The sequence below is a fragment of the Microcebus murinus genome, chromosome 4, assembly GCF_040939455.1.
Source record: "Microcebus murinus isolate Inina chromosome 4, M.murinus_Inina_mat1.0, whole genome shotgun sequence".
NCBI lineage: Eukaryota > Metazoa > Chordata > Mammalia > Primates > Cheirogaleidae > Microcebus > Microcebus murinus.
The window spans coordinates 10,002,908-10,025,953 of record NC_134107.1 but is presented as its reverse complement, the minus strand read 5'-3'; the positions used below and the strand labels follow the sequence as shown (position 1 = coordinate 10,025,953).

At 44.5% G+C, this 23,046-nt stretch overlaps 1 protein-coding gene across 8 annotated transcripts in view; it reads right to left on the bottom strand.

Moving 5' to 3' along the window:
- The window catches only part of PPFIA1 (PPFI scaffold protein A1), a 104,697-nt gene that overhangs the window by 64,732 nt on the left and 16,919 nt on the right, over positions 1-23,046 (bottom strand). For all 8 annotated transcript variants that reach the window (XM_012757576.3, XM_012757579.3, XM_012757582.3 and 5 more), the window contains exon 3: positions 1,552-1,653. In XM_012757576.3, the coding sequence (XP_012613030.1) occupies positions 1,552-1,653 (102 nt within the window). The remainder of the gene's footprint in view (positions 1-1,551; positions 1,654-23,046) is intronic.

The following is a 23,046-nucleotide window of genomic DNA, read 5'->3' as shown; positions in this document are numbered from 1 at the left end:
ATTAGGTTAAGTATGAAATGGCCAATTTTCTTAAGTACTAAATTTGACAGTTGATATCTCTGACATTTCACTTTGACACTTCTTGTTTTATTTTTATTGTAAAGGTACATCCTCAGTCTTTTAAACACATGGTTTGCCTTGTGATTATCTTTCAAATTTTTTTTAGGGCAATTCTGTGAAACCACAGATAAGTCCAAAATTAGTGTGATTTTTGAACATGAGTTCTGTTGTGGAACAAAGGCACATGGACAGCTGGAGATATCAGCGAAGTGTTTGGGAAGGATGTGGCTAATGAATGCACAGTATGTTGATGTTTTGAGAAGTTCCATTCTGGTGATTTTAATCTTGAATATGAGCCACATGAGCAACCTGAGACCAGGGTGGATAATAATAAGCTAAAAGCTGTAGTGGAATCAAATCCGTCTCAATCTACGTGTGAATTAGCAGCAAGGTTTGATGTTACTATTCCAACAATATTGGACCGTTTGAAATAAATTGGCAAGGTAAAGAAGTTGGATAGATGGGTTCCACATGAATTAAGAGAAACTGTCTTGAAGCTTGCCTTTCTTTGCTGTCACGACATAAAGGGAATCATTTCTACACTCTATTGTTAAGTGTGATGAAAAATGGACTTTTAAAAATAACCATAAGCATTCAGCACAATGGTTAAAGATGAAGTGCTAAAACACAGTCCAAAACTGAATATTCATCAAAAAGCTAATGGTGTCTGTTTGGTGGTCCAGTGCTGATATTATCCATTACAGCTTATGAAACCTGGTCAATTGATTATAGCGGGTATCTACTGCAACCAATTTGGACGAAACAATGAGGATGCTTGCGATAAAGCAGCCGAGACTGGTCAACAGAGACAGGCCAATGCTCTTGCACGACAACGCTCCACCACGTGTTGCACAAACAACGCTGCTCAAACTACAGAAGCTGGACTTGGAAACTCTCCGTCATCCACCATATTCACCAGACTTTGTACCAACTGACTGCCACTTCTTCCCGGCTTTGGACAACTTGCAAGGAAAAATATTCAATTCTCAACAAGCTGTGGAAAATGTCTTTCTCGATTTCATTGCCACGTGTCATCCTGGCTTCTTCACTGCTGGCATAAACAAGCTGCCGTTAAGATGACAAAACTGTGTTGATAGTTTAGGCATATATTTTGATTAAATGTACTGTTTCTTGAGAGATAATAAACTTTTGATTCGAAATTGGACATTTCATATTTAATGACCTAATAATTTCACATTTGAATGTGGTGCTAATAGCTCCTTTATAATATGTGGAGAAACAAATTTGAATCTTTTCAGTTCAGTAGCTTACAGAAATTTCCCTCAAATGTATTAAAATATCATTAATTTTCATCAGAAATTTCAGGCAATATAAGCTAATGCTGAACTGATCAACCCAGTTGCTCAGTAAGGAACAGTATGAAATGTGTTTAAAACCAAACAGTGCTTGTCTTTTCCTTCTCAGACATCACCACCGATCCCGATACTGATTCCAGAGGCAAATGATGAACGGTAAGATCTGCCTGCTCACCCTGGTGTTGTTCCTTTCTGCTTTCAGTTCAGCAATTTCTTCTTCCCTTTCAAGGAGCTGTTCCCTGCATACATTGAGTTCTTTAGTAAGTGCTGCGAACTCCTAGAAAATAGCAAAATTAATACATAAATAAAAAGGGAACCTCTCGTGACAGACTTCCACACCAAGCCTCTACAGTCTTCACACAGAGGCACCGGCACAGGGTGTAAGGGAGGATCCCTGTGACCCTCCAGAGGATGAGGGGATCAGCCGACTGGCCTAAGACCACACCTGGTATCTAATAAATCAGAACCCGACTCAATCTGACTTCCCTCCATGCCAGGCGTGGGCCCGGGCCCTCAGACGGCAGGGGACAAAGGGCAATCCAAGTCACCTTCTCAGCAGCCAGAGCAGTCCGCAATATTTTCCTGAGCAAGGATCCTGACATGAAGTGAATGAATACATTTTTAAGCAACTCCTAGAACTGCTAAGGAGAGCGAAGGAAAGAAGGTCTAGGATGTCTCTACCCTGGCACGGCCTCCTTTTCCGTCTGTCCTGAATCTCCTCTGGGGAAGACCACTGGCTTTGGAGAGTCCCCTGGGAAAAAGACTGATGGTTCCCCAAAGCCACTCCTTCAGCCTGAATTAAACTGCTCAGAGTCAGCTGTAAAAAATGGACTTAGCACAAATGCTGGTAAGCCTTCTGCAGAGAGGAAAGGTCTACCAGCCAAGCAGAAGAGTTCCTAGAGGATGTGACGGAGAAGAGCCACGCAGACACTCCCCAAGCTGCCCCTGTGTCCATCTCCAACCACAACATCGAGCCCCCTCACGTGGACACCACGGATGAGCTGAGTCAGAAGAAATGAATTCGTGTTCTTCTGCCAGTTTTTCAATGGAACAAAACCGAAATAAGTAAAATCATCTGCCATGTTTCTTTAGGTGGTAAGTATTTTTTCTTTAAAAGACAAAGGAGGGATAAAGGCTAACCTGACAATCAACATTCAAGATATGAAAAGTAGTTAAATTAGGTCATTCTAGAAAATCAGTTTACTAACAGGTGGTATGCTTACAGCGCATGTATAAATTAATCCTTCGCAACTCAAAGTCAGCTTTACTACAGAAATTACCCCTCCCGTCGGTTTGATTTAACAAGGCTAACCCACAGAAGCCTGTCTGAGCCATAACACAGAACTGACACGCTTATTCATGGGGACAAAAGCACCAAACAGTCCTGTTACAGTCAACGAGGGAAAAGAGTGACATTAAGCATATTCATTTTTCTTACATGCTGTAATTTCAGGGTAAGAAAACTAGAGAGGGGTGAGGAGGCAAATAAGGAACAGATTTTTCAGGGGACTCAGGAACACTTTCACAGACCTTGTAAGCTCACGGCCACTTTAATTTACGTAATTTCTCTTCTAAACTACTATTTCTTCTGTGGGAATCCATAACTGTGGGTGATCAACTTCTAGCACGGCAGTGTAACGAGCTCCGCTGATCTACTCATGAAGAAAACTGGTGAACGTGATAAGAAAAACTACTATTCAAAGCCTTTGGAAATGGTTCGAAGGGCATACAGCAAATGAAGAAGTATCAAAAAAAAATGAAAATGAAAAATCTATGAAAATTCAGCAAGACAACGTGAGAGTTTGTGGTATTCAAACCAAGACTGCTCTCTGCCTCCCCCTCCCAGGTCAACACAGAGACTCTACTCCAGATTATGCAGCCAACAACACAGGGCCCCCTGTCCCCTAAACCAATAAAACAGAGTCCCTTGTCCCCCAGACCAACAATGCAGGGCCCCTTGTCCCCAAGATCAATAATGCAGGGCCCCCTTGTCCTCCAGAAGAACAATGCAGGGGCTCCTTGTCCCCAAGACCAACAATGCAGGGCCCATTTGTCCCCAAGATCAACAATGTAGGGTCCCCTTGTCCCCAATATCAACAACACAGGGACCCTCTCCTCCAGCTCCCAGCTAGGCCTTCTTTCTGGGAGGGGAAGGACTTCAGTGGTTCCCACTGCCTCAGCTGCCTGGTGCCAATGCTACATCCTGGCTAGTGTAGTTGAGGGCGGGGGCTTCCTACCTCTGCCCACCCTCCACTCTGGAAGAGGCTCATCCTTGGGTAGGGCAGGCTGAAATCACTGGGGCTCTGATTGTCTGCGCCTTGGTTCTATGAGGCAGTGGTTCCAGGGCTGGAATGGCAGCTGAAAGGACCCCCGGCTGCTCTAGTGCTCAACAATTAGAGCAGGCATGTCACTCAGAGAGAAACCTGCCACAGTTCCTACCCCCAGCTCCAAAGCCCTTCAGAGATTTTTCCCTGGGAGGAGAAGCAGGTAGAACAAGAGATACCCCTTAATTTCTTCCCAAGGGCACTAACTTCATCTGCAACAGTGTAGTAAAGTTCAAACCTAGGGGTGCATTCAAGAACAGTGGAGTCCTGGTGAAAGGCAACTGGGACGAGATGTGTGGGTTTAATGAAGACACAGCCTAGTAGACTGCAGGCTGGCTAGTTCACAGGAGAGAACCACAGACTAAGACAGCTAAAAGGAGCCCTCCTGGGGTGGGAACAAATCTCAAACACGGACTTTAGAAACTATTCCTTGGAAGAAACCACAATTTGACCTGGTTTGTAATTACGCCAGCATGGTTGAAAATAACAGAACAATCTGTGGGGGTTCACAGTTGCCTAGTGGTCAGAGAGTGGCAGAGAGCTGCAGCACCAACACCGCTGCTGTGGCAGGGCACCGGGCACACCCACAGCTGTGCCTCGTTGGGAGCTGAACATGTGGACGGGGAAAGAGAACACATTTCACTAAACTAATCCAGCCACTCACTGAACTGGTTAAATTGGTAAGTTTTATGTCATGTATGTTTTACTGAAATTAAATATATATATTTGTGTGTGAGTGTGTGTGTATATATGTCATACAGTGAGCTATGGAGACAAGGCTGCTCCTGAGAACATAAAATTGGCTAAAGAATACGAGCAACTCTTCATTTCAGTATTTCAATGCATACCTGCAAACATAACAAAATACGGTAACACTAAATTAAAAATCACCTAAATGTGTCTTAAAACCCGATAAAGATTCTGTCTAGTGTTGACACATCCTTAGAGACCTAAAAGTGAGCATTCAGAAGGGGACTTCTTGGCTTGGGAGTAGTGGGGGAGAAGGAGCAGAGACGCAGACCAGGTATTTCAGTCCGTCTGTGTGGCTATAAAAGCATACTCACCGGAGGGTGAGGAATTTATAAAGAAAAGAGGTTTGTTTGGCCCATGGTTCTGCAGGCTGTACCAGATGCATGCAGCCAGCACCTGCTTCTGGTGAGGCCCCCGGCTGCTCCCCCTCGTGGAGACGGGGAGCCAGTGTACACAGAGATCACGGAGAGAGGAAGTGGGGGTGCTGGTACAGGCTCCTTTAAACCATCTGTTCTTGCATAAAGTAACAAAGAGAAAACTCACTCAGGACCACGTGGAGGGCACCGAGCCATTCATCAGGGCTCTGCCCCCATGACCCAAACAACTCGCATGAGGCCCCACCTCCCACACTGGGGATCACATTCCAACATGAGATTTGGAGGGGACAAATATCCAAACTGTATCCCTAGGTCCCCTTTCCATGTTATCCCTTCAAGTTCATCTTCCTTCCTAAGTTTCAGAGATTTCTTTCATTTACGCCAATACTAATCATATCAAATGCTCTGATTTACATCTCTGGTAATTATCTCTAGTTGACTATCAGATCACCTAATACCTAATGTTAATGAGATAGTGTCTTCTTATTAATGGGATCTTATATCAAAAGATTCTTTCTGTTGCAGGTGAAAAAAAAACTAGACTCAAACTAGTTTGACTTAAAAGGCAATTATGACTCACATAACTGTCCAGTCAAAGCACAGAGCCAGCTCGAGGACCGCCTGAATGCACAGCCTTGCATTTTTATTACTTTGTCCCTTCTGTGCCTGTAATCTGGGTCAACTTTGTAAAGTAACTACCAACTCACTAATTCTGTCTCTGACTATGTCCAGTCCAGAGTCTATCATCCTAGCTAACACCTTCTTCATTCGCTAGGTTTCCATTTTTATTTTGGTCATACCATCCTGCTCTTGTTCACTTCTGGGTTTTTTTTTGTTGTTGTTGTTTTTCTGTGAGGATGTCTTAGTATTAGATATTTTTAAGTATTGTGGAATTTGGGTTTTAGGCTCATCTTAACAGGACTTTATGTTGCTGGCACTCTCTCTGCCTAGCTGTCCTAGTCCGTCTGGGCTGCTTTAACAAACTCTCATAGACTGGGTGGCTTATAAACAATAGAAATTTATTTCTCATACTTCCTGAGGCTGGAGGATTCTGTCTGGTGAGGGCCTGACTACAGACCTCTGTGCCCTCATGTGGCAGCAGGAACAAGGAGTCTCTCTGGGGTCTCCTTCTAAGCACACTAATCCCCTCTACAAGAGCTCTACCCTCATAACCTAATCATTTCCCAAGGGCTCCACCTGCTAATACAGTGATATTGAGGGTTAGATTTCAGCATGACTTGGGAGGGGATTTCGGCATGACTAGTGTTCTGTGGCTGTTGTACTCTAAGCCTTCCAAGGCCTCAGTCCAGAACTAGGTTTTCCATGGTGACTTAGGGGTCTTACAGATAGTGCGGCTCCTGATGGAGACCAGTGAACAATGTGGCTCATCCCAGGCCGTGCTTTCTCCTCTCCCTAGGACTGCAACGTCCTTGTAACCTCCAGCTTCAGGAAGTCTCTCAATCTAGTTCTAATCCCACTGACCACTTTAGTACCTATGACCCTTATGCTGCAGGAACCAAGTTTCCTACTAACGCTGCCTTCTTGGAGCTTGGAGCTCAGCAGGCCAGTAAAATCCAGCCACCTCATGCTCATGCTAGGTTCCCAGTCTGTTTCTGTACTAGAGGGGATTTACCTTGTGTGGAGGCCCGGCTATGTTTTCTGGTTTGTTTCCCTATTTTCATTGCTATGTTTGGAGGAGAGGCATGAGTTTATGCCTCCATCTTGAGTGGATATGACAATCCATTCAAGAAATAGTCTATGTCAGCCACTGGAACAGGGAGGCAAGGCCTGTTCACACCGCAGGGTGATCTACAGACCAGACAAGCTGGCCACAGCCCCCATGCAGTGAGTGCTCTGAGTGAGAGCCGAGTGGAAGCCGTCTGTGATGGGAGGTGGGCATGCTTCTCAGAAGGTCTGCTGAAGGAGACAGCACTTGAGCTGAACTCTGAACAAACTACCTAGTCAGGGAGAGCTTCTTTCACAAAGGCATCAGCTAAGTGGGAAGGGCTTGAGCAGGGCTGGGGCACAGGCACTGTGCATGGAGGAAGGAGGAGAGGCTAGAGGTGGGCAGCCCCTCACAGACCACAGTTGGAGTCCGGATTTCATGTTGAAGGCTGCAGGAGTCATCCTATCTACAGACTGCGAGGGCCCTGAACAGGGGGTGGGCAAAACTCCTAGCGTCTCAGTCAGTGCTTGAGCACAAGGAATGTGTTTAAAATGGGTTCACTGGAGAAATGAAAGGCCCCTAGAAGCAGCACTGACACTGGTCTGGAGGAAGAGATTAAAAGTAGGAAATCAGGGCCGGGCATGGTGGCTCACGCATGTAATCCTAGCACTCTAGGAGGCTGAGGCGATGGATCGCTCAAGGTCAGGAGTTCGAAGCCAGCCTGAGCAAGAGGGAGACCCCATCTCTACTAAAAATAGAAACAAATTAATTGGCTAACTAAAAATATATAGAAAAAATCAGCTGGACATGGTGGTGCACGCCTGTAGTCCCAGCTACTTGGGAGGCTGAGGCAGAAGGATCGCTTGAGCCCAGGAGTTTGAGGTTGCTGTGAGCTACGCTGATGCCACGGCACTCTAACCCAGGCAACGGAGTGAGACTCTGTCTCAAAAAAAAAAAGGAAGAAACCAGCTAGGAGTCCATAGCAATAATCCCGGGAGAAATGAGGCTCTGAATTAACATCAGAGGAGGAGAAAAAGAATTCTCAAATGCTATGCCCTTCATCAGTTTTGAAAGAATTCCCCTAGATGCTGTATTCAGAAGAGCCTGTGAGAAGATGAGGCCGGAAGAGGGGAGATCATTAAGAAATTACTGCAAAGTCTGCAGGCAAGGCCAAGGTGAGCACACTGCAGGTGTCGAGAAGCTGGGATTCCAGACCTGCTTTATGGTACAGCCAGGAGGATCTACTGACAAATCAAACAGATGAGAGAAAGGAAGGCCCAAGGACACCTCCAAGGACGCTGGCATATGAAGAATGGAGTCATCAGTTTCTGAGAAGGGAGTGGTTAATGGGGAGAGAGCATTTTGAAGGAAAGATCTAAAAATTCTGTTTTTGAGATGATTATTAGACATTAAAGGGGCAATGTTAATTAGAGAGCTACATTTTGCAATCTTCTTGGAAGAGGGGGATATCAACTTCATCCCATGCAAATCAACAAGGTGGAGACAGGAAGAGATGAGGATCAAGCCCTGTAACAGCCTCATGTCAAGAGGCTAGGACTGGTGAAGGACACAGGAGGAAAACCGGGAGGTGGATCTTTGAAGCCACATGTTTCCAGGAGAATAGCCAACTGCATGCACTGACGCTGGCGGACCACATTAGCTGACCAATCCTTGATAGTTGAATTTGTTGACATGGAGGTCAGTGGTGACCATGACAACAGCAGTTTGGCACAGTGGTGGGTTTGAAACCCTCACTGGACTGAGCTCAGCAGAGAGTGGGAGGAGAGGAAGCAAAGTAATGAGGATAGAAAATTCTTCCGAGGAGTTTTGCAGTAAAGGGAAGGGGAGAAATGGGGCAGTAGCTGGAGAAGACATAGGTCTATAGGACCAAGCAGACCTTTGCATATGGATGGCAAGAATCCAGTGGAGAGGTGGGACCTGAGGGAGCAGACAGGGTCAAGTGGCAAAAAGGCTGGTCTCTACTGGGGGCACACAGCTCACCCACAGTAAAAGGAAAGGTGGCAGACTACATGGGTGCAGAGATGCGGTGCAAGTTGGTGGAAGTTCTTTTCTGACTGGTTCCATATCCACTGAGAACAGACACAATGTTGTTTGCACTGGGGGCTGGGAGGGGGAGAGGGCATGAGATGTTGCTGGGCTGAGAGTGGGAAGGGAGAAGGGACCCTCCGGAGAGGTTGCAGTGCTCAGGCAAGCTCGACCACGGGGAAGAAGCGAGGGGTCTCGGCGCCATGCAGGGCTGTGCACTATGATGGACCCTGAGACTTCAGGGGGCAGAAAGAAAGGGGGATTCGGGACAGGTGAAGTGACATACCAAGGTAGGAAGATCCCAGGACTGTGGTTTTCAGGACAGTGGAATATCAGTGTTTTATTTTACAAAGTCTATCTATTATGAACAAATTTCATCACCTTTGAATGAAATACCTAGTCCAAGCATAACAAGAACTTGAAAGCAGGGCGGAGAGCTTCAAAACAAACTACGCATAAGCAACATGGCATAGTTACTACAGACTTCTCTTCCAAGAGGAAGGATGACTGCCTGCCTGGCCTCCACTCACCTATAAACCCTTACCTTATTCCCATCAGCTCGCTTTTCCTTTAACTCTTTCAGTACCAGAAGCAAGCCTTTATCTGTTTCCTATAGTTTTCTTCAGATTTTCCTAAGATCCCCAAATTATCTCCACTCCCCCACTGGGGTTTTAGATTCGCCCTCTAAAACCTAAGAGAATATATTTTACTCCTTTTATCTTGGTTAAATATAAGTATTTCCAAACCATTCAACAGCCAAAAATCATTCAATGGTATACTGCTCTGGCTATGGTAGAAAATAAATTTATAGAACTTGACGATTAGTTTACTCAAAGAAAGACCTTTTGTTCTGCTCGAAAGAGAATTAAACTGAAAATATATATCAAAGCAAATTTAAACTCAGGAGTTTAGAAACATTGGACAGGAAATTCCAAAGTTAAGATTCTATTTATTTATTTTTAATTGTATTTTATTTCAGAGTATTGTAGGTGTACAAACGTTTTTGGTTACATAAATTGCTTTTGTGCATAAGAATGGAAAAACAAACACCATGCGTACTCACCACTAAATTGGAACTAATCAAGGTTTGAGATTCTGAAAGCATGTTCCTTTGTGCATTGTATTCATTATTATTATTGCAGAAAAAACTAGTATGAGCCCCAAATGTGTGCCATAAATGATCTACTTTATTACTGTCATAGGAATTTAATTGTCTGCATACATTTTTTCCTCTGTAAAAACATGTTGATTTTAAAAATATTATAAGCCAACTACACCACTAGTGTAAGGTGACATTCTATTTACTGATATTTATTATAATTAAAGTTTCAAATATTTTCTAAAACTGAATATATAATATATAATTACCAAAGTATTTTCATACAAAATATAAGTCTAAGCAATACAAATTTGTGTTTCCATTTGACATTATCTAGGGTTGAAAACAGGGGAAAACATCCATCACTAAAACCAGTTCAAGAACTTGGTTTCAGCGGGATGTGGTGGCTCATACCTGTAATCCTAGCACTCTGGGAGGCCGAGGTGGGAGGATCACTTGAGCTCAGGAGTTCAAGACCAGCCTGAGCAAGAGCAAGACCCTGTCTCTACTATAACATAAATTTAAAAAATTAGCCAGGTGTTGTGGTGCACACCTGTGGTCCCAGCTACTCTGGAGGCTGAGGCAGGAGAACTACTTGAGCCCAGGAGTTTGAAGTTGCTGTGAGTGAGGCTGAAGCCACTACACTCTAGCCTGGGTAACAGAATGAGACTCTGTCTCAAAAAAAAAAAAAAAAAAAAAAAAAAGAACTTGATTTCACATGGATATTTATCATTTCTGGACAAAAGGTTCAGATCAGGATAACAGGTTCAAATTATATAAATGCAGAATATTAACCAAAATCCACAATCAGGCCAACTTTAGATGAAGGCCTATGGATCAGAGGTGACATTTATCTCCAAAGGCAATAAACCTTCTCTCTTCCTGTCACTTGATGGCTCACAGCATCCCCCAGAGAGGAGGCAGGAGACAGTAGTGCCTCACGGCCCTACCCTCACATGGGTCCCTGGGCCCCACCCCTTCTCCTACCCTCTTCCTGTTGTCTTTACATGGTCACAACATGTCATATTTTTACATCTCTTACTCTCTATAATCTCCATCCACAGCTCTGTTTTATTTTTTAATTATCTTTCATGTAACCCTTTGCTGAAACTGGAATAAAACTTCACTAGATGGAATATTATTCAGCTATAAAAAGGAAGGAAATTCTGATGTGAACAGAACACAGGTGAACCGTGAGGACATTACGCTGAATGAAACAAGACTGAATACTGTAGGATTCTACTTACGTGAGGTTCCTAGAGTAGTTGAATCCATAGAGGCAGAAAGTAGAGTGGTGGTTGCCAGGGGCTGGGAGAGGGGGATGGGGAGCTAGTGTTTAATGGGGACAAGGACAGAGTTTCAGTTTTGCAAGACAAAAAGAGTTCTGGACATGAATGGTTGCAGTGGCTGCGCAACACTGTGAATGTGCTTAGTGCCACTGAACGGAACACTTAAAAATGATGAAGATGATAACCTTTATGCTATGTGTATTTTACCACAATAAAAAAATTGGAGAAAATGAACTTTACTGGAGGCAAAAGTCTATGTCCTCCTAGTCTAGGGACATGAAATGTAAAGAAATGGAACAGGGGTCTAATTTTCAGCAAATGGAAGTTACCACCTGAAAAACTGACTGACTGACATTATTTTTAGTCAGTAGAAGCTACTTGCTTTAAAAGCATGTCAAATTTGAAATAAAGAGAAAATTGGAAGTTTATACGTTAAAATGAATGAGCAAATCATGTTTTGAAACCCTAGTGACGAAAAGAACGCTAATAAGCATCCATCTATCTACCCATCTACTTATCTTGCATCCTAATGATGGGAGCAGAGAGACAGAGGGATACTAGGAAACAAAACCCCAAACTTTACATTTTTGTCTACTCTGATCCGTGGTCTCATCTTCTCACTGAATTCTCAAAGCTGCTGTGATTGAAATGGCACCAGCTTTTCAATCACTGGGCATTATTTGCAAGCAAGAGACAATAAACATTTTTAAAGTTCCAGGCTGGGCGTGGTGGCTCACGCCTGTAATCCTAGCACTCTGGGAGGCCGAGGTGGGCGGATTGCTCGAGGTCAGGAGTTCGAAACCAGCCTCAGTGAGAGCGAGACCTCGTCTCTACTCTAAATAGAAAGAAATTAATTGGCCAACTAATATATATAGAAAAAAATTAGCTGGGCATGGTGGCGCATGCCTGTAGTCCCAGCTACTCAGGAGGCTGAGGTAGAAGGATTGCTTGAGCCCAGGAGTTTGAGGTTGCTGTGAGCTAGGCTGGCGCCACGGCACTCACTCTAGCCTGGACAACAAAGAGAGACTCTGTCTCAAAAAAAAAAAAAAAAATCTATAAAAAAATAAAAAATAAAGTTCCAATATGTCTTATTTCTTTTCTCTATAAGAAATATATGTTGACAAAATGTATGGTCATACCTAGCATTAAGCAATTAAATAAATATTGAATTTTAAAAACATAGTACAGAACAGTATTTTAATAGGACCCTATTTGGGTTAAAAGCAAACACATACTTGTCTGTATTAGATAGATAGATAGGTAGGTAGGTAGGTAGGTAGGTAGGTAGGTAGGTAGGTAGGTAGGTAGGTAGGCAGGCAGGCAGGCAGGCAGGCAGGCAGGCAGGCAGATAGATAGATAGATAGATAGATAGATAGATAGATAGATAGATAGATAGATAGATAGATAGATAGATAGATGGATGGATGGATGATAAAATATAGAAAGTGCACGCCAAACTGCTGATGCTGGTTACTCACTATAGTTGGGAAAGGGGGTTGAAAGTGAGACAATTTATATGTTTGTTATTTTAATTTTTAAGTAGGTATTACTTAGTACTAAAAAAAAGTAGTCCTCCTTCAAACAACGTTAAAACTCAAGGACATGACCAGAATATAGATTGTGCAAATGTCACATGACTTGTTCAGAAACCTCCCTCCAGAGCCTGTCCCTCAGGCCTCGGTTCTGCTTCCTGCGTTCTGAGCCGTGGGCCCAGCGCTGCAGCTCCACTGCTCCCCTGAAGGAGCTCTGGCCACACCACCGCCCATTTACTGTTTGCTGCCGCCCTCACCCCGCCTTCCCTACCCGCAGATGCTGCCTTCTCCTGCTCTGCTCCCACTGCTCACCCTGTGCTTGCTCTCGGTGCCTGCCTAACCGCTCTCTGTCACGGCTTCTGTCTCCCACTTCGGGTGATGTCCCACTGCCCATTTTACATCTCTACTCGAACCAAGTTCCCCACACTGAGCTCTTCATCTTCCTCCTGCCCAATCTCCAGCTCCTCCGACGCCCTTTTTCAGCGGACAGCAGCATCCGGCTGTCCCAGTCAGGCACTCGGACAGCGCATGCCTCCCTGCTCTCCCACCACCGTAACCAAGGGCTGAGGACTGTTAATTCTACCTCAAGCACCTGTCTTCTGGGACCATCCACTTCTCTACACCCACACCCTGCTCACTCCAGTCCCTGCCACTGTGTCTCCTCCGTCCACTATAAATGCTATCTAACTCTTCCCTGCCTCCATTCCTTCTTCCCTCTAATCCAATCCCCAAACCATCTGAAACAAATTAGACCTTGTGACTTTTCTGCTTAAGATCCTTCTGAAACTCTCCAGGGCCCTTCAGGTCAAGCCCAAACCTCCTCTAATACCTTCTAATAGTAATGAGAATAACAAACACTAATGTAGCAGTCACTCTCTGCCAGACTTCCCAGCACTTGACACTGATTATCCCGTTTAATCCTCCCAGTCCTACAAGGTGACACAATGAGCTCCCCATCCATGCACAGGAGATGGCAGGGCAGTGGCTCGAGGGCTCGAGGGGTCAGCTCTGCACATTCTGACCCTGCTTCTCTTGTTACTTTGGCCTCAGCCTCAGCTCCTCAGTTGCAAGGAAGTCTACACCTCCTTCAACAGGTCCTCCGTTCCTCTTTGGGCCCTTCATACCATGGCAGTCCCCCTGCCATGCATCTGGGAATCTGCAATCTACCCTGACCAGCTTCCACCCACCCTTCCCTTCACAGCTTGGGAGCCATTTCCTGCAGAGGCCTTCTCAGCCTCCTGCACGCATGGACAGGTCCCCTGGATAGGCACTCACATCCACCCACCGCATTCTGCACTTTCGGTCCCCAGTGCAGCCGTCTTTCCTGCTAGACGACTTCGAGCACTGGATGGCAGAAAACCATGTCTGCAGGGGGCTGCTGGGCACACAGGAGGGACCCAGTCAATGTGCACAGCCTGAATGACAGCAATGGTACCAAAGGAACACCCCTGAATGTCGCCTACTATGAAAAACTACACACTGCATGCACAGGCTCTGGTTGTAGCCAAACATACTGACCGGTAGGTGCTCGGGCAGCACTGGCACGAAGCGTGCCGTGCAGACTGGCCATGAGAAACCAGCTGGGCATCTCAGGTGGGCCTCTCTCTCCTGCATCAACATTTCTGAGGTGGAACCTGGAAGAATCTATTTTTAAAAGCTATCTTTCTGTGTTTGAAAACAAATAGAAGACGTCACTTAAGTTGAGTTATTCCCTCTGGTTTATTAATCTATAAGACCTGCGTAACCATACCTTCCCTTCATTCTACCCACACACAACTGTAACAACCAAAAAAACGAGCAAACTGTCCACATGCCAGACCACTGAAACAGGAAAGCGGCTCCCACAAACCTCCTTCCACAGAACTGCCAGTTGCCCCTCTGCTCCTCAAAAGCAGGTGGCTGACAGGCATGGGGCTTACTGGCTGATTTTTGCCATGTTACTAAAATGAAGTTACTTAATACTTTCAAATATTAACTCAGGTTTGTTTTTTTTCTTTTTGTTTTTTTGAGACAGTCTTGCTCTGTTGCCCTAGCTGGAGTGCAGTGACATCATCACAGCTCACAGCGACCTCAAACTCCTGGGTTCAAGCAATCCTCCTGCCTCAGCCCCCCAAGTAGCTGGGACTATAGGGGTGCGCCATCACACCTGGCTAATTTTTTCTATTTTTAATAGAGACGGGGTCTCACCCTTGCTCAGGCTGGTCTCAAATTCCTGAGCTCAAGCGATCCTTCCCGCCTTGGCCTCCGAGTGCTAGGATCACAGGCGTGAGCCACCAGACCCGGCCAATTCAGTTCTCAATAGTAACATTTTCTTCAAGCAAAACCATTCCAGCGCACAAAGTGGAAAATGATCACACATGCACTCATGGCTGTCAGCAGGGGAAACTTTCTAGATCCCTGGTTACCCTGCGCCTGCCTTCACCTTTGCCAACAGAATTCTTCCCAGAATGGTCTCTGTGCTCAGCCTCCGCGTCCTCAGGGCCCAAGGCCTGCTTGCCCCTCTTTACACTCACAAGCTCTTCTCAGGGATGAACAAACCTGAGCACCCTAAGGGCCTGTGTGACCTCATCCTCTCATCTCTCCCAATACTGGGTCCTTGTTACTAACACTTGGCCTCCAGGCTTGGTCTTGTCTCCTGGAACTCATTCAGTGTCTGCGAAACGATGAGGAGCCCACCACCACTGCTAATGGCAGCTTGAACTTATTCTGTCAAAAACCAAATGCGATTTTCCTGTGGAACAGAAAAAAAGCGGGGGAGCCCTTATTGTTCTTTAAATATATGGATGAACAGGTTAAAAATGCATTGTGCCACTCTCCTAACTTTTGCCTTAGCAACTACGGAGGACGAATTTTGTGTGTTTCTAATTTCAAATCTGCATTCTTAAAGGCCAACCTGAAAACCGTGATGCAGGATGTGGTCTGTTTACCAGCTAAAGTGGCACTGCCAGACAGCAGTAATGTAAATACAATTTATAATCCACCTGGCCCATGAGCTCTGAGATTTTATCATTCTTGAAACTTTAACTGTCTTTTTTGACTCTTGGAAGTTTTATTACTTTATAGCAACTGAATAGTGATATGAATATTTTATATCAGTATTTTAAATTAACATGATTCAAATTCATAAAAAAATATGACCATGCTACTTTTATGTTTTAAAACTTCTACTGAGATAAAAGCCACATAAAATTCACCATCTTAATTTTAAAGTGTACAATTCAGTGGTTTTTAGAGCACTTACAATGTTATGCACCATTACTACTATCTAATTCAGAACATTTTTGTCACCCCAAATGGAATCCTCACACCTATTAGCAATCATCCCCAATCCTCTCTGCCCTCAGCCCCTGGCAACCACCAATCTGCTCAGTCTGCATGGATCTGCCCATTTTCACACTTCCTGTGAATGGAATCATGTACTACGTGGCCTTTTGTGCCTGGCTTCTTTCATCACTTCACACAGTATTTTCAAGGATCATCCATGTTGCAGCACGATGCAGCTTCATTCCTTTTTCTTTCTTTTTCTTTGGAAGACATTTTCTTTTAGGCAAAACTGTGATTTCATAATTTTTGCTTCATGGATTTTTATATTTCTGCTAAAGAGCAAACCAAACTGTTTTTGCTTTTATTTATTTATTTTAGCTTCCCATTAACCAAAGCCAAACCAAACTGGTTTGGGTTGTTATTAGGATTTTAGTACTTAAAACACAAACCATTCCTTAGATTAAGCAAAACAATTTGAAATATTAGCATGTATGTTTCAAAGCAACCTGAAATATTAGTGTGAATGTATCTTTCATATATTTCAGAATTCAAGTATATATTATTAGTGAAAAAGAAAAAAAAAAGCATTCTAATTAAATTTTTTACTGGGCACAATGGCTGACACCTGTAATCCTAGCACTTTGGGAGGCTGATGTGGGAGGACTGCTTGAGGCTAGGAGTTCAAGACCAACCTGGGCAACACAGCAGGATCCCCGTCTCTACAAAAAATAAAAAAATAAAACTAGCCAGTGAGGTGATGTGCACCTGCAGTCCCACCTACTTGGGAGGCTGAAGCAGGAGGCTCACTTGAGCCCAGGAGTTTGAGGCTGCAGTGAGCTATGATCCATCCACTGCAATCCAGCCTGGGTGATAGAGCTAGACCCCCATCTCTAACAAAAAAAAAAATTTAACTCAGCTTGAGAGGAGGGGGAGAATGAACTAACAGAGGGCAGAAACCCTTGATTCAAATAGGCATGACAGCCTTCCGCAGTCACATTAAAAAAAAAAAAATTAGCTTAAAAGAGATTCAGATAAATTAAAAACACCAGAAAATAAAAATTTGAAGTACACTGACATCCAGTTTATATTTATAGTATTCCTCAAACTTCCAATAAAGCAAGTATGTGATTGTTGACATAGTTCACGGTTACAGGAGTATAAAATATTTTTCATTTTTAAATATCTCATTTCATAGATCTATGCAGGTGCCAAGAAATTACTGAATCATGTCTTCAAAGTATGAAATCAGAAAATGCCTATTTGAACTTGACAGTCTAAAGCCATCAGTAGGACAGTGTATAACCCATATGTCTACAGGCATGTTTTGGTCCTAACAAGCTTTAACAACAGTGATAGCAGTAAGGGAAAGGGGCTTATGACACATCATTTTCTTTTTTTGCACAAATCTTTATAAAAATTATTTAATTTTTTTGGATTGCTAAAAAAGGTATACATATAAAAGTCTACCTTCCAGCCCTGTTCATTCTTCTGCATGGTAGGTAACTAAAGCTAAGTTATGGGTTTCTCGTTTACCCAGAGTTTTAAAAAATGCATATATGAATAAATATATTCCTTCCCCCTTGTTTTTCTTCAGTTAAGGATATATAACCTGAAGGTGTTTCCCTATCAGTTCATAATGTCCTCCTCCCTTTCTACAGAAGCACAGAGTATCACTGAATACAAATGCCATCATTTAATTGTTCGCCTGTTGATGGACGTTTATGTTCCTGCTTCCAATCTTTTGCTATTACAAATAACATGGCAAGGAACAACCCTGTACATACATCATTCTGCACATGTGACAAGTATCTCCGTACGATAAAAATCTTAGAATCTCTGAGTCAAAGGATATCTGTTGTGTATGTACATGTGTCTGTGTATATATATATATTTTTTAGAGACAGGTCTCACTCTGTCACCCAGGCTAGAGTGCAGTGGCACTGTAACCTCAAATTCCTTGAAAGGAGCTCAAGAGATCCTCTCACTTCAGCCTCCCAAAGTGCTGGGATTATAGGCAGGAGCCACTATGACTAGCCCAAATATGTATTTCTTATTATGTCATAATATCACACTGCCACCACTCAGAAACTGCTTCACAGTTTACAGGTTAGCAATTCTCTTTAAAAACCTTAGGGTTTGCACAAGGCTTCTCTGATTCAGTTCCAATTTTAGTTAGCATTTTTCAGGCTTGTCATGAGTTCTTATGAGCACATCGATTCTGCGAAGAATGCCACAATCAACTCTTTCACATGTGATTAAGCAATCTGCAAAACTATTCCCATGCTGTTAAATTGGAAATGTCCAGACATGTGAGCATTCTGACCTCACTTTCCAAGGTTCTTCGTCAAGCACAAGTGCACAGAAAGGTTCTGCAGACAGGACTGGGTGCGCAGCGCTAGACCAAGTGCTACTGAGAGCAGCAGCCTGACGTGCAACAGGGTGCCCAGCGCTGCCGCGGACTGGGGTCTAGCGCACAACGCGGTTCTGAAGGAGCGCGGGAACACTGACACAAAGTGCTAGCCGCCACCTTCACAGATGCGGGACCACAGCGGGAAACTCAACCCTCAGCAGGCACAAGGCCAAGGAGAACTGGGCAGGCTGCTTTCCTTTTAGTCTCTGACATGGTTTAGGTAACATCACGTCAAAGATGGGGAGCTAATTGATAAGCAGGTATTTCAGGATGAATCAAAGGTCTAAGTATGAAAGTATCTGAAAGGTTCTTTATGAGGGGTTTCCTCTCGAAGCTCTATTATGCTTAATAAATACGAACACAAGCTAAAGAAAGAGGGTCCACAGTGTCCACGGCTACATTTACAGGTCCTGATATTCTGCTGACAGTTAGAGAAACACAAATGCTCTAGTGTTTACGACCATATAGTTAAGGCTGAATGTAATAAATATAACTGGACTTGTAAAGGCTTTTGATTCCCTCTCATGCAGTTTTCATAACTGCCTACCAGAAAACGGCATAACTGATTGGTGGAAATAATAAAAAGAAAGGATTTACTGCCAGCCAAGGAAGCGTCTCAAGTGCCCCATCTCCCAGCTCTCGGCTCTGTTGCTGCAGTGCCCTCCCTCTGTCTGTCCAGCCTCTACTGTCCACCCTCATCCTCCCACAAGAAGGTTCTCAGGGAACTCACTTCCAGCCTCACCACCCACTTGCCTGTGAGCTCACAGCCCTCGATGCTTCTCCCACAGCCTCCCTGGGGAAGCATGCCCCTTCCAAGGACCAGCGCAGTTGCCCCACACCCCCTGCGCTGGTGTGTGCCCTCCCATGGAAGTCTCTAGCCACTGCGGCCCCGCCCCAACCTCCTGCATGCTGAATGCAGCCTCACAGCCTGCACTCACCACCCACCTCTTCTGAGAAGGCTCTCTGCACCCCCGCAAGGGCGACCTGGCCAGTTCCTTCCCTGCACTACACTGGACACTGTCTGCCTGCGCCACAGCACTGCCAACGCTTCACTGCACTCTCACGAGTCTACTCATGCTTCCTAGGGGAGAGAACTGTCCCCATCACCATCAAAACCCTAAGCCCTGGCAAACAATTTAGCAAAGTGTAGTGTTCACACAACGACGTATGGAATTAACTCAGTAATATAGTACCTGTGACAGGTAATATTACTGCACTATAGTCTTCTTAAGCTCTCATGGGTCTGTGTGCTTACGGCTTGCAAACCAGTCTGACAAGAGCCCTAAGTCGTAAACAGTATTACCCTCTAATTTAACAAGAAGGTATCTCAGAATGAGTCAGAGGTTTAGGTGCAAAACTATTACTAGAGGTACTTTATTAGGAATGTTCTCACTGTGGCTCTGGTAAGCTTAGTAAATAGAAATACAAGCATAAGAATGAGTAGCCCTATTAATTCAAATCATTTGCTGAACAACAAAAAAAAATTTCTAAGGCACTATGCTAGGTACTCATAGATGTTAACTGCAATAACTTTGCATTTGTTTAATGCTTTATGGTTTTCAAAATACTTTCATATATTTCATTATATTTATTCTCTCAGTAACCCAGTAAGGCAAACATAATTACCTCATTTTACAAATCAGAATACAGACCCAGGCAGGTTAGAGAGCAGCAAAGGTCACTCAGTTAATAAGTGGCCTGAGACTCAGAATCCAATGCAGATGGTATTATCTTCAGGGGAAGATACCATGGTGAGGACCAAAACCTAGTCCACACAGAGAATGAATTAGCTCAGTCCCAACAGTGCTGGGGAGGGGCTGTGGTAAGGGGTTTGTACGCAGATGCCTCAGAGCAAATGAGTGCCTACTTTGTGTGGGGTACTGTGGTGGGTGCTTTATGTTAGTTCTCATTAAATCTGCCTATAATATTGGGAAGTAAATAGTATTCCTATTTTATAGATGGCAAAACAGTCTTAGAGGCAAAATATCTTGGCCAAGATGAGAAATTTGGCGAGCAGAGGACCCCAGACTTGAAATGGGTATGCAGGGTAGGGGGAATGGTGAATGGCTAGGTAGAAAATAACAGAATAGCACCGCGGCAGTGAGCAAGACACAGGGGACTGCTGACATCGTCAACCAATGACCCTAAATGGAAAGAACATGCGGGCCACATCCCCCAGGTTATCCTTTTGTATTTTCTTTTGCCTACTCAAGACTGATCTGGATATACACTCAATCCTAATATTTCATGTGTTCATCTTAAACCTGGTGGCATTTTAAAAAACTAGAATAAGAATGAAAGGAATAAAAAGTAAAATCAGCCACAGGCATCGGCCCCTGACCTCTCTGGGGATTGGGCCAGGCCCTGAATCCCAGCAGGGCAGGGAGGGAAAGAGCACCTGCCTGCGAGGGGTGACCCTGCAGGTCGCACTCTGGCCTCCAGCAAGGGGCTGAGGGGCAACTTGGGAGGGGGGAATGCCGTGGGCCAGGCTGCAGGGAGGGGCAGAGTGAACAGACCGTCTGGCCAGAGGGAAACGGGTGGGGAAGGAGAAGAAAGCCAGAACAGGGAGTCATGAAAGCAAGACTAACCAGGTTTAGAGTTTGTCCCTCTGCAGAGATCAGTGCTAAGCAAACATTCCCAAAGCCACAGCCGAGCTTAAACTGGTGGCAGTGTAAAGTGCGCAGGGTGGACTGGAAAGGGGAGAGAGCACAGGCACAGCCTGGCACATAGGCACGAGGCGCTGAGGGCCCAGCTTGGACACTAGAACACAAAAGGGGCGCGCGTGGGGGTTAGAGGAGAGGAGAGAACTGTGCCGAGCGGCACTGGAGGAGGAGAGGAGTGGGGGTAATGCAGACTAAGGTGTGGATGGGAGGCCCAGGACAGAGTGAGACACTGACTTCACAGGAAAGGCAAACCAGGCTCTGGACATGAGGTGTGGTTGTGTCTGCAACACTACAAAATTCAGGGCTGAGGTTCCTCTAGAGCAGGGGTCCTCAAACTTTTTAAACAGGGGGCTAGTTCACTGTCCCTCAGACCGTTGGAGAGCTGGACTATAGTTTAAAAAAAACTATGAACAAATTCCTATGCACACTGCACATATCTTATTTTGGAGTAAAAAAACAAACAGGCAAAAACACCTGCATGTGGCCCACGGGCCGTAGTTTGAGGACGCCTGCTATAGAGTCACAGACGTGGTGAAGACAGGCAACTCCACAGAAGGGAAAGAACCTCCGGGCTGAGGACTGCAGAAGGGAGCCGAGGTGAGGCTGCCAGTGCACTGCTTAGTCACAGGCACAACACTGTGTGCAAATCAAAGTCATTGTCCAAGAACAGCATCTTTGCTCCCTTGCCCTCCATTCTTTCCACAGAGATTTTCCTAATGTGAAAAAAACCCAATGTCCACCAGTGCAGCACAGCAAATACAGAGAGACGTGAATAAGAACACAATCATGATAACGTTTTATTCTAAAGCTGCAGCTAACAAAAGGCCTACCCCGAGCCTGTTTCTTTAAACAAAGGACAATGGTAAAATTGTTTAATGAAGAAAGAATAACTGTATCTAGACACTTGCCCTCTAAACTACTGACGGTTTTTAAACTGATTTGAACTTAGTATTGTAAGTGTCAATATCTCTTTATGTACTATTACTCTAAAACATCCAACGAGAGAATCTTAAAGAGGAACTTATAACGGAAACAATACCAACAGTGTCTCGAAACATAGGAAAACATGCATTCTAAGTTGAGACACCAAGTCATCTCTTCATGAGCCCAGCGAAGCCCTCTGATCAGCAGCTGATGTTTTCAGGCCAGCACAGTGGGTGCATCGGTCTGGAAGCTTATTGTATTAACACTTTCAGGCACAGTCTAGGAAATACCACTTCCTGGCAGCAGCTGGCCCTTTCAACAAGAATCAGTTATAGTAAAAATATAGTTTAGGAAACATCCAGAAGAAAGCATTGGGCATTCAAGAGCTTGTAAAAAGCAACCAGAACCTAGCAACAGGAACCTGCTTTCAAGCAATCTCTTCTTAATTCATCGTTAAACTTTTTTGGGAACAAGTATTTCTATGGTTTGCACAAGAAAACAGCCTTGGAATGTACATTCTTTCCAATTTAAAAACCTTTATTCTAACCACCCACTACTTTTTCTTACAGGGCCTTTCCATCAATCAGGTGACTATCAGGCACCCTACTATACACACACCAGAAAGGCAACGTTTCTTGTTTGTGCAACTCTCTCCTACTCTTTCTCACTGAAATGGAATACAGATCAGGCATAGGAATAAAAATAAGAAGGGCAGCGATATTGCAGAAAAGCTGATGGAAGGACAGAAGTCTAAACACATAATTTGGATTTTCGCTTCATATGTGTTCTTTTATCTTTCTACAGGAAAGTTAGGGCAGAAAGGAGAGTCACATGGCAATTTTTCCTGGTAATTCCAACTGGGAAGTGGCATTACCACTTGCCATGTAAGTAAATGCTAAACTGCTTTCTTCAGTTTTATAGGCGTAACTGTCAATAACTTTCGTCATACTGTTGCCATCTGTCATACGTTCTGGCCACCGAGCATCTGAGCCCCCTTCCTGTGGTGGGGAAATGGTCCACTCATGAGGAACAGCAAGTGGCCCAGAAGAGCCACTTGTTCTGTGAGCCTCTCCTGCATCTGCGGATGACACCCTCAGAGTCCAGACTTTGGGAAAGCAGGGCCTGGCTAAGCCGGTGTCCACAGGCAGTCATTTCATCCACAGACAGGGCCAAAGGTGCACAGGGTGCAGTTTCCAGGACAGGCAGCTTCGCCAGACCGTTTTGCAGCAGGACATGACCCTGTGGCCTCCAGGCCTGGTTCTCCTGCCCTCTCAGAGACGTTGTAACCTAGTCAAAATCCTTACCATAATTTACAAATCACACAGG